Source organism: Phocoena phocoena, chromosome 7 (assembly GCF_963924675.1).
Source record: "Phocoena phocoena chromosome 7, mPhoPho1.1, whole genome shotgun sequence".
NCBI lineage: Eukaryota > Metazoa > Chordata > Mammalia > Artiodactyla > Phocoenidae > Phocoena > Phocoena phocoena.
This window is the reverse complement of record NC_089225.1, coordinates 38,081,169-38,096,783: the sequence shown is the minus strand read 5'-3', so window position 1 is coordinate 38,096,783 and position 15,615 is coordinate 38,081,169. Positions and strand designations below refer to the sequence as shown.

General features: G+C 41.0%; 1 protein-coding gene across 1 annotated transcript; it reads left to right on the top strand.

The window, feature by feature from the left end:
* Positions 1 to 11,758: 11,758 nt before the first annotated feature.
* On the top strand, positions 11,759 to 13,198 carry RPRM (reprimo, TP53 dependent G2 arrest mediator homolog). The gene has a single exon (XM_065881062.1). It carries the CDS (start codon positions 11,976 to 11,978, stop codon positions 12,303 to 12,305), a length of 330 nt encoding a protein of 109 aa, XP_065737134.1. The 5' UTR covers positions 11,759 to 11,975; the 3' UTR covers positions 12,306 to 13,198.
* Positions 13,199 to 15,615: the final 2,417 nt, after the last annotated feature.

Genomic DNA, 15,615 nt, shown 5'->3' with positions numbered 1-15,615 from the left:
CAGAGAAACACAAATACTGCATGATCTCACTTATATGTGCAAAATAAAAGTCAAACTCATAGTGACACAGAGTAAAAGAGTGGTTACCAGGGGCTGGTGGGGTAAGGAAACTGGGGAAATATCCATCCAAAGGCACAAACTTTTAGTTATAAGGTTTATAAATTCTGGAGACCCAATGTACAGCATGGTGACTATAGTTAATAATAAAGTATTGAATACTTGATATTTACTAAGAGAGTAGATCTCAAGTGTTCTCACTAGCCCCCCCATAAAGGTAATTATATGAGGAGATGGACATATTAATTAGCTTGATTGTGGTAATCATTACACAATGTATGTGTATACCCAAACATCATGTTGGTTGTACACCTTAAATATATACCATTTTTATTTGTCATTTATACTTCAACAAAGCTGGGAAAAAATAAGTTTGGAGGTTAGTAATTCCACTTGTATGTAGTACTTACTATTGACAGTTTACCCTGCAAAAATAAAATATAAGCTAGGATTAAGAAAAAGTAAATATACCTCACCAATTTTTCTCTAAATGTCTAAGTGCTATCCAAAAAATCCTTGGACAATAAGGGGCATGAAGAGATATTTAACATTTAAGGATTAACAATTTTAAAAGAAGGATGGGATGGGGCTCCATTATGTTTTTCCTTGGGATTCTCAATTGTCTAACTCTTCTTATATTGAAAATAGCTTTGGATGTATTACAGATGCATCATCCAGAATTTGGATGAGTTTCAACAATGCCACTACATGAGCTCCATAGAGATTAAATACAAAGCAGGCTCTCCAGCAAGGGCTTTGTAGAATGCAGTCAGACCACTAGATGGATTCATGAACCACCAAAGACATCATTAGCTGAGCAGGACAAGGAACTGGTTGGTAACTATCACAGTGAAAGTGGATCACACAGCAGACTGAAAAAAAATGATTTGGAAAGCATCAAAGAAGCTCCACTTGAAGCAGAGTATTACAGCTCTGGTTTGCTCAGAGACAAGTAGTGCCTAAAAGAACACCCTAGCAGGAAGGACGCAGAGTCACTGCTCACTGTGAGTGTATGTGACATGCTGAATGAAGACAAACTGCAAGAAGAGGAACAGTCATGACAGAGGAAGAACTGAAGTTCACAGGGAGAAAATGCCTTCTCTGGTCACTTTAGTCAGGCTCACTGTGGAGACAATGTCCTTTTTCACAAAAGTGAATGTTTATCTTCTGGATGCTGTCTTCTGTGAATTACTAAACGAGTTCTAAAAAGGAAGAGCCACCTCTGTCAATGTTCTACCAGGCATCTTTGGTGTGATTTGTTTAATATCACAGGACTGTATGCTCTTCATGGAGACTCATTTACCTTAATAATCCTTAGCACTGCCTGCAGAGATTCTTTCTAAAATGCAAATATGACTTTTTTCTGTTTGCTGCTAAAAACCCTTCAGTGTACCCCCATGGCTTTCAGGTGGAAATCCAAATTCCATAAGATAACATAAAAGCCCTCCATGGTCTGGCCTCTCTGAACTCTTTACTCATTCTCCATCTTGCACTGGTCAGTACTCCAAAAATACAGAATTACTTGCAGATACAAAACAGTAAAATACACCTTCTCTCAAACATTGGTGTATTCAGCATACTTCACCTGGCTAACCCCTCTTCTACTCATCCTTCAAGGCTCAGCTCACTACCACTTTCCCAATGCCCCAGTCTGGATTAGATGCTCTTCATATATCTCCCACAAAACCAAAGTCTGCAATATTGGTCTCTCTGTTGGCCTGCCTTCCCAATTAGTGGAGGGCAGAGACTGCATCTCTTAGTTCTTCTCTTTGTCCTTTCAGGATGCTATACAAAAATACCATAGACTGGGTGACTTAAACAGCAAACACATATTTCTCATGATTCTGGAGGCTGGGAAGTCCAAGATCAAGTTGCTGACAGGTTCAGTGTCTGACGAGGGCCCTCTCCCTGGTTCAGAGATGGCTGTACTTTCCATATAACCTCACATGGTGGAAAGGGCAAGGGAGTCCTCTGGGGTCTTTTTTATAAAGGCACTAATCTCATTCATAAGGGTAGACCCCTCATAACCTAGTCACGTCTCAAAGGCCCCACCTCCTAGTATCATCACATGATGGTTTTCAACACATGGATTTCAACATATGAATTTTGGGGGGACACATTCAGTCCCTAGCAGCTATATAACCCTAAACAGTCTGATGAACGGATAAAGAAGATGTGGTGGAATATTACTCAGCCATGAAAAGAAACGAAACTGAGTTATTTGTAGTGAGGTGGATGGACCTAGAGTCTGTCATACAGAGTGAAGTAAGTCAGAAAGAGAAAAACAACTACCGTATGCTAACACATATATATGGAATCTAAAAAAAGAAATGGTTATGAAGAACCTGGGGGCAGGAAAGGAGTAAAGACACAGACATAGAGAATGGACTTCAGGACACGGGGAGGGGGAAGGGTAAGCTGGGATGAAGAAAGAGAGTGGCATGGACTTATATATACTACCAAATGTAAAATGGATAGCTAGTGGGAAGCAGCCACATAGCACAGGGAGATCAGCTCAGTGCTTTGTGACCACCTAGAGGGGTGGGATAGGGAGAGTGGGAGGGAGATGCAAGAGGGAGGAGATATGAGGATATATGTATATGTATAGCTGATTCACTATGTTATAAAGCAGAAACTAACACACCATTGTAAAGCAATTATACTCCAATAAAGATGTTAAAAAAATAGTCCATAACTATTTCCCAAGTAAATACACTAATTACTTGTCATAAAAGTCTTGGGAGGGGAAAGAGAAATGGTGGACAGGTAAGGAAATTGAGCAGTGATATTGGTAAGTGACAGATGTGAATACAGTAAATGTTGGACTACTGTTACCACTATTATCAGTGTTTGAATACAGAAACACCACCACTTGTCATTTGAAAATAAGTGACTTTCGTTGTTTCCTTCCATTGTGTGTACAAATTTGCAGAAGACACAAATCCTTATAAGTTCAAATATATAAGTCTAAATTCAACATGCTATGGGAAAGATTTCATTTTCATCCTTTACTTCCAGTCTGATTTCTCCTTCCTATTTTTATATAGTCAAGGGAAACAGTACACACTTGTCCTATGGAAATGAAAGATATAATCCTGCCTCGGATTAATTGAGCTGAAGCTTAGAAATTGCATTTTTCATGCCTCTTTGCAGCTACCTGCTTCTCCCCATTTGCAGGCTGGTACAGATCCTGTTTCTCTAATGTGGGAAGGGATGCACCAGTAGCACTAAAGGCTTTAAGCAGCTCAGTAGCTTTTTCACTTTAAAGTCTAAATCACGCAGACTTTACAAAGTGGACAGAAAATCAGAATGAAATAATGAAAACATTCCATGGAGACCAAAATTGTCTATGCTGCATATCTAAAAATAGGATGCCTTAGGTCTACGATGTATCATTCTGAGAGCTTCTCAGCATGCTCAGTGGTGAGGGTATTTTAATCAAGCTTGGGGGTGAGTTACTGCATGCTTTTCTTGGCCCTTTATCTCAACAGCAGTAAAAAGGTATTATCAGATGAGAACATTGTGGCTGCTACTCACCATATTACTCCATGTGCCCATGCACTGAAAGAACGCTCTGACTCAAAGAGGTCACCTGTGTAACACAAGGACAGTGTTCACTCTCCTTCCACAGAAAGAAGTTGACTCTCACCAGATGGCCTCAGGTCAGAGATCCAGGGAGTGTATTTAAATACAAGAGAAAGGGAAAGACACTTGGTTCAACTGTTACTGTTTCCTTCACTTGCTGGCTGTATTTCCTCCGAACAAAGTAGATGCAAAAATCAAAAGATAAATTAAGCAGATATAGTCTCTATACTTTAGAAGCTTGAAGTTTAAAATTTTCATTAAAAATGAGTTTTCAGGGCTTCCCTGGTGGCGCAGTGGTTGAGAGTCCGCCTGCCAATGCAGGGGACACAGGTTCGTGCCCCGGTCTGGGAAGATCCCACGTGCCGCAGAGGGCTGAGCCATGGCCGCTGAGCCTGCGCGTCCGGAGCCTATGCTCCGCAACGGGAGAGGCCACAACAGTGAGAGGCCCGCGTACCACAAAAAAAAAAAAAAAAAAAGAGTTTTCATTAGCACAGGGAGAGCAGCTGGATGCTTTGTGAAAACCTAGAGGGGTGGGCTGGGGAGGGTGGGAGGGAGACACAAGAGGGAGGAGATATGGGGATATATGTATACTTATAGCTGATTCACTTTGTTGTACAACAGAAACTAACACACCATTGTAAAGCAATTATACTCCAATAAAGATATTTTAAAAAATGAGTTTGCATATTTTCTATTATAAAGAAACTGATACCTGAAATCTCTTAAGTTTTAAACTTTAAAATTTTGTCAGTGTTATTATTTACCTATTATGGTCCCTTTAGGGTGGGAGTAAACTTATACCAAAACACCTCCCAGATAGATCATTATGTTAAATATAAAGCAATGCAAATACAAAAAGTATTTTAAAAATAAAAAGAATAACATATAAATAATAAATTCTGGATGACGGTAAATTTTCTAAGTTTAGAAGCAATAAGAAAATCCCCCCTCCATCCATAACTTGCCAAATACATAGCACACACTAGCTTTGCTGATGGTAGCAATTCACCAGATAATTTTTCTGCCTGGGGTCAGGGACCTATCTCTGCAAAATGCTTCAGCCTGTTTTTCTTTCTTCAGTGAATTCTTGGAGACATTCTTCTTTCTATCTCTTAGACAACTAATTAATTCTTTTTTAAAAAACAGGTTTATTGTGGTATAACTTATATACAAAGAACTGCATCTATTCGATGTGTACAATTTGATGAGTTTGGACATATGCAAACACCCATACCACCATTGCCACAATTAGGTGACAGACATATCTAACACCTCTCAGAGTTCCCTTGTATCCCTTAGTTTTGTTTTTTGGGTTTTGTTTGTTTTGTGGTGAGAACACAATGTGAGTGTACGCTCTTAATGAATTTTGAAGTGCACATTACCATATTGCTGACTGTAGGCACTATGTTGTACAGTAGATATCTAGAACTTACTCATTTGGCATAACTGAAACTTCCTACTCATTGAATAACTCCTCATTTTCCCAACCCCCAGCAGCTGGCACCACTCTTGTTTTCTCTGTTTCTATGAGTTTTACTATTTTAGATACCCCATATAAATGGAATCATACAGTATTTGTCTTTCTGTGGCTGGCTTATTTCACTTAGTTGAGGTGGGCTTTATGTATTACTAGGGTTGGCTAAACTTTGTACATCATAGGGACTCATTTTATTTTCATCTCTGTGCTAAAGTTTTATAGCTGACCAAGAAAATGAGACCATAGATGTGTTTGCTGGTGTGAATGGACCATCTACCTACACCATCCACTGCTCACCATTCTTTTCCAAGATCAGCCAAACAATTTACAAGGTGGATGTGAAAGGTCTCCTAGGGTGGGTTATTTCTAAATGTCTTCTGGTGGATGGCTGTGGATAATCTATATAATCTGAGATTCAGAATGGCTTTCCTGTACCTGGCACCTAGTAAGAAAGCAAACTCAAAATGCTGACTATGAAGGAGCTGATGTTGGATATAAAATGTAGATATTGTGTTTTATTGGGAAACTATTAATTTTATGATAGTAATGCTAGATTGTTCATAAGATGAAAAACCCATACATGAATTTGCAACACTTTCACATCCTAGTTTGATGCCTTGGCAGATATTATGGAGCATTCTGCAAGATCATTAAAGCTGAGCCAGGTCAAAGTGTATGTCCCCAGTGAGCCACCTGCCCAAAGCAGCTGTGGTAGAGACTTGCCTGAACCTGTGTCCCCAGCATGGGTCTTAAGTGAAAGAACTTTCTCTGATGTAATAAATATGTGCTTTTCCCTTAAAAAAAAAAAAAAAAAAAAAGCAATGAAAGAAATCACAGGTGAAAACGTTGAAGTATTTACATACGTAAGAAAATTCCATGTACCCAAAAAGGATATAGTCCAACTTAAAAGGCAAATGAACTGGAAAAATATTTATAAATATGCCATACTTAAGGTTAATATACTTGATAAAGACTTATTATAAATCAATAAATCAATATAAACAATAAAATGTCAAATGAGAAATAGACAAAGGACCTGAACCTGAATATAAAGATTGCCAAGTAGGACATACAGCTTTATAATACATATGTAGAAACATAGTCCACTACAATTGATAATACACAACTTCAAACAAGGTACTGTTTTTTTCCCTATCAAGCATGCAATGATAATTTTTAAAATCATACTTGGTGTTCAAGAACAGCATTTCCTAATGGTACTTGCTAAGAATTCAAATTTATGGGGCCCATCTCAGGCCCACCAAAGCAGAATCCCAGTGATGGACCCAGAAATCAAGTTAGGGAAATTCTAATTCAATTGGGTTGCAGTAGGACCTGGGAATCAGTCATTTCCTAGCCCAATCTAGGTGAGCTTAAGATAGGGGAAATTTGAAAACACTGCTCTGAACAGTGGTTTTCAGCTATAGCTGGTCTATTGAATCACCTGGGAAATTTTAAGAAATACAGACATGGGTCCTACCCTCAGAAATTCTGATTTAATCCTTGTGGGTTTGATTTGGATAACAAAAATTTTTTAAGTACTTTAGGTGTTTCTAAAAGTAGCTGAAGTTGAGAATACCTAGAGGGTGTGATAAAATGTGTATTCGTATGCTTTTCAAATGAGAGTGAAGATTGGTAATACAGTTTTTACAAACGATTTGGCTGTGTGCTGTTTTTTTAAAAAAATTATTGTTTTCACCAAAAATTTCAATTGTGCAAATTTATCCTATCAATGTAATCTAAATATAGAAACATGAGCAAGAACTTCTCTGTGTGTAATTGATTCAATAACAATATGTGAGAGGAACATAACTGCCCTGCTACAAAGTAATGGTTTACAAATAATGGTATGTTCAATAATGAAGTGCTATATACTCATTAAAAATGTGCATATAATAATTTTTTAATGCTATGGGAAAATATAGGGTTAAGGGAAAAAAGTAACATATAAGCTGTATTTACTGCATGGTCAAGACTAAGTTAAAATAACGATTGCAAAAGACAGGAAGAAAATACTCTAAATTTCTAAGGGCTTTGAGCTATGGGGAGAAGAATAATGACTTCTGGGGATTATTTTCTAACTTCTCTGAATTGCAGAAATTTATATAGTATTTATGTTAGATCTAATTAAAATATTTAGAATTTTTATTGTGTTATGCATAACATAAAATTTACCATTTTAACAATTTTCAAGTGTACGATTCAGTGCCATTAAGTACATTCACACTGTGGTGCAAGCGTCACCATCATTTATCTACAGAACTTTTTCATCTTCCCCAACTGAAACTTTGTACATTTCAGTTAAACAATAACTCCCCATTACCTCCTCTCCCTAGCCTCTGGTAACCAGTATTCTACTTTCTGTCTCTATGAATTTGACTATCCTAATATAAATGGAATCATACAGTATTTGTCCTTTTGTGCCTGGCTTATTTCACTTAGCGCAATGCCTTCAAGATTTATCCATGTTACAGCATGGATCAGAACTGTATTGCTTTTTAAGGCTGCATAATACTCCACTGTATGTATATACCACCATCTCGTTTATCCTTTCATCCCTTGATGGACATTTGAATTGTTTCCACCTTTTGGCTACTGTGAATAATGTTGCTATGAACGTTGATGTACAAATACCTGTTCAAGCCCTTGCTTTCAATTTTGGGGGGAATATACCTAAAATCAAACGGCTGGATCATATGGAAATTCTATGTTTAATTTTTTGAGGAACCACCATACTATTTTCCACAGAGGCTGCACCATTTCACATTCCCACCAGCAACTCACAAGGATTTTAATTTCTCCACATCCTTGCAATTTTTTTCGTAACAAGGTCAATCACTACATATGGCAATATTTCTAAAATGTATCACTCACTTTCCAGCCTTCTTAAAAAGAAAATATTGAACAAAATTCAGCCTTTTTTTAAAGAACTATACAATTGATGCCTCCTCGGGAGCTATTGCAATATGTTTTTATTTGGTAACTATTTTGTTTGATAACTATTTTATTTAATAACTATTCTCAGATATTTCCATAGATTAGATCAATCCTTTCAACCTCCTGTGAAATATCATCCCCATTTCACAGATAAGTAAATGAGGTACAAAGAAGTAAAGGAACTTTTCCAAGATCACACAGCTAGTAAGTGAAGACAGCAGGATTCAAAGTCCATGTCTTTACACATTTTGCCAGACTCCTAACCATCCTAACCATCTCTATATTTAACATCCCCAAACCAATACTGTACACTCTTAGAAAATTTGTGTATGTTGTTTAATGTTTTACCTTCTGGTTGTTGCTGTCATTCCTTGTGGCTGTAAAAGCACCTACCTCTGGCTGTTTTCTTCTCTCCAACCCACATGTTGATACTGATGTCCTGTCATCAAGAAAAAGAGAAAAAAGAGAGAGTTAAAACTGTGTAAGAAGTAAAAACGCATAGATTTCAGAGAATTTGAGGGATCAACCTCAGGAGAAAAATATACAAGCTTAGGTACTTGGCTTTCATGGTATCTATTTTGGTGGTTTGATGACCTATTTGGCTTATTTCTGGCTTTCTTCTTGTGTTCCAGGTGCTGAGTCTGCCTTTATGAATGAATATGAGTGCTTACTCTTACTTCTACTTACCTTGTGTAATATAGGGTAATTTATTTTTTAAAAAGCTTGCCTCAAAGTTATAAAGATCCTTTATATATCTGATATTCTCTTTTTAAAAATGTCTACTTAATATTTTCATGATATACACAGAGAAAGATTCAAGGAAAAGACCTTTGATATTGAAAGTTTCTGGTCCTATAGCAAAACTATTCAAACTATAGATCCAATGTCTACTGATCACAGATGCCCATCAATAACAGCCTGGAGTATCTTTATAGAATTTATTATGTCATAGATATATTTTTGGGAAAGAATAGACAAATGTTTCCTTCCTTGTGTAACATGTATATTGTGAAATGCTGAGTACTGTATTTACTTTTTTGAAATCAAACATTCTTTCCAATAAAGTAGGAGAGGTCACTAGTTAAATAAATATAACAGTGAGTCATTGTATGTATCAAAATCCTTTTATTTTAAGTGAGTTATCAGTACATTACCCCATTTCACATCACCATCTGTTTTTCTAGAAATTAAGTTTTTCTATAGCAACATTTCTTTTCCACATCTCTAAGATTTTTCTAGGAAATAGGTTCATAACTGGAGTAAAGCTGAGAGAAAAATTTTCCAAATACAAAAGAGAAAAATAAACAATTTCTGTAGAAAAGCTCTAGCCATCCGTACCCCCTTAAATCCAGTAATAAGTGAGTGATAAATGTAAGTTTTGTACTACTAGGTTTATAGTTAATTTCCATCTAAATACTCCAAGCAATCTTATCCAACAAAATCAGGTTGGTGGGAGCAGGCGTGTGTGGGGGAGTAAAGAAAACAAAAGAGAGATCTGAACTAGCTGATGGGAATAGCGCTATCTTACCCACAGCTTTGAGGCTGTTGGGAGTAAAGCTGAAACAAAATAAAGTCAGAGTGTTACATTATTTCTTTTAAGAACATACTCCTCAAATCTAGAGGTTTAAAGATATAAAACCTCTACTGGACTCTAAAATTTGATCCTTTTAACAATGACTTCTGACTAAAACAGTAGTACTGTTAATATCAATACATATACTCAAATTCTGAAATGATTCAATTAACACTTTTAGGAACTTTTTGTAACCAGACCTTACAAATGTACTATAATTCTCTTTGTTTTTGTCACATAAAGATAGGGCTATTGTCTCTAATCATCTGTACCCAACTTCTACTAAACATACAATCCTGTGCAAGTTAATATCCCTGGAGTGGACCTCTATTCTCCACCTTTTGTTTTTCTAAATTTCTACTACTTGCCTCTACCATTCATGGTAGTATTGCTTTATATTATCTTAAAATCTCCTATAATTTTTTTCACATATGCATTATGTTTTACTGTTAAGTATCACCCATATTAACTAAGATAGTCTGTATAGTGAGATTTAAATGTTTTTTTTCCCAATCAATAAATAATACATTTGTCCAAAGAAGAAATTGTGGGGAGTGGAAGCATTCTTCAAGGCTATTATAACCATGGGAAATTAGAGCAATAAACCAGGTGAATTGAGGATGAGGCCCAGAAGCCTGGGTCTTCAGCTATTAAACATCCCTTCAAAACAAAAACAGCTATTTAGAAGGGTCTAAACTTATTGAGGCTGATATACAATCAACATCCAAAAGTTGAAAACTCTTCAGTAAAATACAGTTCACTGTTTTATTGTGGTCACGAAGTACTATGAAAACATTTAAGGAAACCTTTGAACATGGAGTAAATAATGTTTGGGGAGACAAAAATCAGAGGGTTTAACAAGAAAATATAATGGAATTGAGAATAGAGTTGAAAATGGCAAGACAGCTACTTTGTTTTAATAGAAATTGAGTAAATATAGTCTATCAGAAATTTGGACTGGGCTTCAAGTTACTGGTTTCCAGCTGTCACAGTTGAAAGAAAAAAGGAAGGAAGGGAGAGAGGAAGAAGAAGAGAGGGGGAAGAAAATTTAAAAAGTAGAAAGGATTTAAAAAATAAAAACCTGAAGTATTCTTCTAGAGCTCAAGAAACAATCCGACAGGTTCGTAACATTTCACTGAAACCAGAAGCAGAATCATAATGGACTGAAGTCTCAATCAGGCCCCTACAACATATGTAGCTTTGTTTAAAATGACTAAGGTGAAATATATCAGCTTACGGAAAATGGGGAGGGCTTCCAGCATTTGGCTAGTGTACTAGGTGATGCATGTTGATGAGCAATTCCCTTAAACAACTGATTTACTGCCAACAGAGAAAAACATTGGAAGCACATCCAAAAACTCATTTGCAATTGAGATTACAAGGGTAGCCATTCTGTCCACCTTCCCCTCCCTCACCAGAGAGGTGACCCTGTTCCTGGCGACCACCTCCACACAAAGGCCACGGAAGAACCCCTCCTTCCCCTAATTCCCTTTCCTTTGCTTCAAAAGTCACTATAAAGCCTGCCTTACTCTGTCTTCCAATCGCTTCCTCTCTCCCTCCTTTTCTTCCTCTCCTTCCTTCCCTCCCAGCTTTTCTTTCTTTCTTCCCAAAATCATTGCTTTTGTAAAAATACACCCCTACACCACTAGACATACGTCGCATGCAAGACAAAGTCAGGCACAGGCGGCGGGTCCTTGCATTCGCCAGCACCATCTGCCACCTGCGATTCATCGCCACTTTCCACCTCCCGGAGGTGAGAGGGGCGGGAGGCAAAGGACACGCAGAGCTGGTGTGACCCAGTTCTTAGGAAACTTTCAGCTGGTCGCAACCCCTCCCCCACCCGAAACGCTTCAATCATCCATCAAGCCCAGAAAACTACAGTGACCTCTGCCTAGCCTTTGGAGCTGGAAAAGAGGCGAAGCAAGAAAAGCAGGAAGAGAGAGGTTCGCTCCTTTGCTTCCCACACCGCTCAACGGCGGCGGGCGCAGAGCTGCGGCACGGCCGGAAGGGGCCGCTGTTCGCTCAGAGCAGCCGCCCTACCGCCGCCGTCCGCACCTCCCACGGCCCCGCTGGCCCAGCCCCGCCAAGTTCCAAGAGCCCCCAGTCGAGCAAGCGCCGGGAACGAGCGCCGCCCGGGCAGGAGCAGACGGCGCAGACCAGCAAGTCTGCGGCGCTCGTCGGAAAGGCTCCGGGGAAACTCCCAGGGCCCCGGGGACTTTGGAGAGAGCGAGCTGTCCCCGCGCGCGCAAGTCCGCCAAGTGAGCGCTCAGCTCACCTGTTTCTCCCGCGCCACCGCCTTCCCACCCCTCGGACTCGCGCCTCCCGAGGTGCCCGCCCGCTCCCGCGATGAATCCGGCGCTGGGCAACCAGACCGATGTGGCCGGCCTGTTCCTAGCCAACAGCAGTGAGGCGCTGGAGCGCGCCGTGCGCTGCTGCACCCAGGCATCCGTGGTGACCGACGACGGCTTCGCGGAGGCCGGCCCGGACGAGCGTAGCCTGTATATCATGCGAGTGGTGCAGATCGCCGTCATGTGCGTGCTCTCGCTCACCGTGGTCTTCGGTATCTTCTTCCTTGGCTGCAACCTCCTCATCAAGTCCGAGGGCATGATCAACTTCCTAGTGAAGGACCGGAGACCGTCTAAGGAGGTGGAGGCGGTGGTCGTGGGGCCCTACTGACCGGCCCCCGGCCCCCGCGGCAGCCGCCCCATGCCTCCCCACTTCACCAGCCGGGCCGCGCCCCCTCACCATCCGAGACTGGGCGAAGCAAACCTGTCGGAGTCAATTATTTCTCTCGACTTCTGCTTTTCGGGATGAAGCGACCCGCTTTCTCGCTGGCTCTCTGAAAGTCCCCAGGCCTGGCTATAGAAGAGAGCCCTGACTCTGGACTCCAGCAGCAAGTGGCAAGAAGAAGGCGATTGGGGCGCAGAACTTTGGAAGCTGCCGCTGGCGCGGGATGCGGGGACACCGGCCGGGCCAAGGCCCCTTTCCACCCGCAGGTGGGCCAAGCTCTGGGGGCAGGTGAAGAGGGCGGGCAGGGAGAGACCAACGGCACCGCTTGCCTGGTGACTGGAAAAGTGACCCGCGTATACTCCACTTAACCGAACTAACGGGGACACACAAATCCGTGTCCGGCTTCGCGCCCGTTCCCTCCCGCTCCTCCCAGCCCTGGCAGGAGGGGCGATAAATACCTTTGATAGATTGTAACGTGCCGTTTTAAGGGATTTTGTGTTTGTTTGCTTGAATACAAATATTTGATAAGTCTTTTTCCGCCCTAGTGGCCTGTTTGCCTGCCTGGGGGTTAGAGTTTTGTGTTGGGAGAAGGGGTGGGGGGAGGGGAACCTGTGAATGGGGTGAGTTGTTTCTTTTCATGCATCTCCAACTGGGTCTTTGGGGGGCGGGGGGAGGGGCTGGCCCTCCAGCTGGCCCCGGGACAAAGACTCGGAATAGAACTCCGAGCTCGTGACTGCACGGTTTATGCCACAAAAGTGCTCTTGACATTCGTGACACCGTTTTGACTCCCCCCCCCCCCTTATTTAACATTTCCTTAATAAATGCAACATTTAAGTGTTCTGTTCCTGGCCTCCTGGTGGTCATTCTGCGCTCCCGGCAGAAGGGAAAGGGCGACGGTGAGGACTCGGGTTACCGGTTCGGGGTGGAATTCGCTTTGGAGAGCTGCGATTCAACTCGTGGATCCTACGCAGGGACGAGGGTGGGAGCGAGACAGAGAGGCCCAGGGACGAGTGAGACAGGGCCAAGCCGCAGGCACAGGAGCCGTCTTGGAGGCAGCATCCTTTGTTTTCCTTTACAGTTAATTTTTTATATTTCATTTAGGCTCAGCTCTCTGAGCCAGGCGAGACGACGGGAGGCCCCCGCGGGAAGATGACACTTCCGTGCAGGGCTCCGGTGGGAACACAGGGTTACACCGCTAATGAAAGGAAGAGACAGCTTGTCCAGCCTTCAGGGAGGGCATCTCTCCCCTGACCAACGTCAGCAAGACGGCGTCAGGATGCTGATCAAAAAAAAAAAAAAAAAAAACCGAAGAAAAGTAGGTCCTAAAGTACATAGTGACGCTATTTCTCCCTGGGGTAAACCATTGTTACTAAAACAAGACATGCATTGTCTTTGCCATATTACGTTTCTAGCTAAAGGGCGGTATTAAAAGAGAAACCCGGCCTGGGTTATCAGCCCCAGGCCGGGCAAAAAGGTTCAGAGGAGTTAGCCGAGGTCCTGAATATAGGAGATGTGTGTTAAAACTGGGAAACTGGGAAAGTTGGGCTGGAGGGAGCTACAGATGGTCTTTGGGTTCAGAAATTGAAGGGAATCTGGAAAGAAGAGCCTGGAAAACCGTGCATGTGAAAATAACCCAAAGGATACAGTAGCTTCAAGCTTAAACCTGACAAGAGGTTTTGAGCAGTTTATTTTTACACCTGGGGTAGGATCCTAAATGTTTTCAAGAATATAAAGAATCCTCTACTATGCTATAGCAATTAAAGGCTTCACAATAGCAGATATAAGATGGACTAAAATTTTTTAAAAAAGCAACGAAGTGTCCCGTTTAATTGGGAAGAGGCACAACTTGTATAAACAATGTCAGTGACTCAAGGGTTGGGATGAAGGGTTTGAGTGTCCTTTGACATCCTGTCTGCTATAAAGTGTCTGTTTCACTCCCAAAGTAAATCTTGTGAGGAATTATGACCTAGGATGGTTTTTAATAGATATCAGGCTTGCAAAAGCAAGGATGTTGAAGTTTTGCCTATTGTTCCTGTATTTTCAGCAGGTAAGCGTTTGCTTGTTTACTTCTGTCTAGGCAGGGGAGCAGGGTCAACGTGTAGTCAAGAGTGAGTCGTGGAAAGCAGTTTACTTTTTTAATGAGTAAGATAGGGAATGGAGACTTCTTTTTTTTTAGACAGTTTCTGTGGCCTCCATATTTCAAAGAAAGAAACAAAGCAGAACAACCAGTTCACTCAAGGACAAACCAGACTTTTAAAATTAAACTCAGTTTTTTGGTTTTGTTTTAGTTTTTGGTTTTTGTGGCTGTGATGTCTTGCTGAGGGTCTCTTCTTCCCACAGATTTATTAGCCCACAGTGCTGTAGTGGAAACTGATTTGGGATCAAAAACCAATCAGCTAGAGTGTGTGTGTAGGAATCTTACATTGTGGTCTGCTGAGTACAAGGTACCTGCTTACAGTGAATGTCAGACACAGAAAGCTCTCAAACCTACAGGTCAATTTGTATTTGTTCGTATAGAACAGAGGTTTCCATTTAAAGCCAAATTCCTGAAAGTTGAGAGAGGGGCTTGCCCAAGGCCCCTACTACTCTTTCCTCTACTAACACTCTTTATCTCCACTATCACTATGATCACTCTCCATCCTTTTTCCTCTTAATGCTTCTTCACACTGCTTTCCTCTTCCCTGCACCTCGAAAGCAAAATTTACAGTTTCTCCTTATCTCAACTATCCAGATTTATTCCTCTTACCACCAGAAACTGTGATAGTCAGACAAATCATAACCTGCAAAATTTAGTCCTTAGATAGAAAAGACATGTGAACAGAGTTCTGTAATCCATGAACTATGCATTATAGGGAAATGCACATGATCTGAAAATATCATAGCCCTGGGGACCATTTCCTGCCAACTCTTCTCTACAGCCCTTAGATCCATTTGTTACTTAGACAGATGCCAAGTGCTTCTGGTTTTTATAGATGAGGCGATGTGTGCAAGAAGCTTTTTACATTCCCTGTTCCCCAGTGGCCACACGGCAACCACTTTCTCAGGCCCTACACCACTCCCTGTCTCACTCTGCCTTTGACTGTCTTTTTTTCCTGATCATAACAAATGCATTAAATGAAACTTTTAAATCCTGCCTAGAGTTTATGGCACGTTGATCCTTTCCCACAGATATGCTACAAGGAAAGTAAGTTTTAAAAGTCACTTTCTGGGTTTCATATAAGAAAACAATGTCAGCCTTAAGAGACTGGGAATTGAG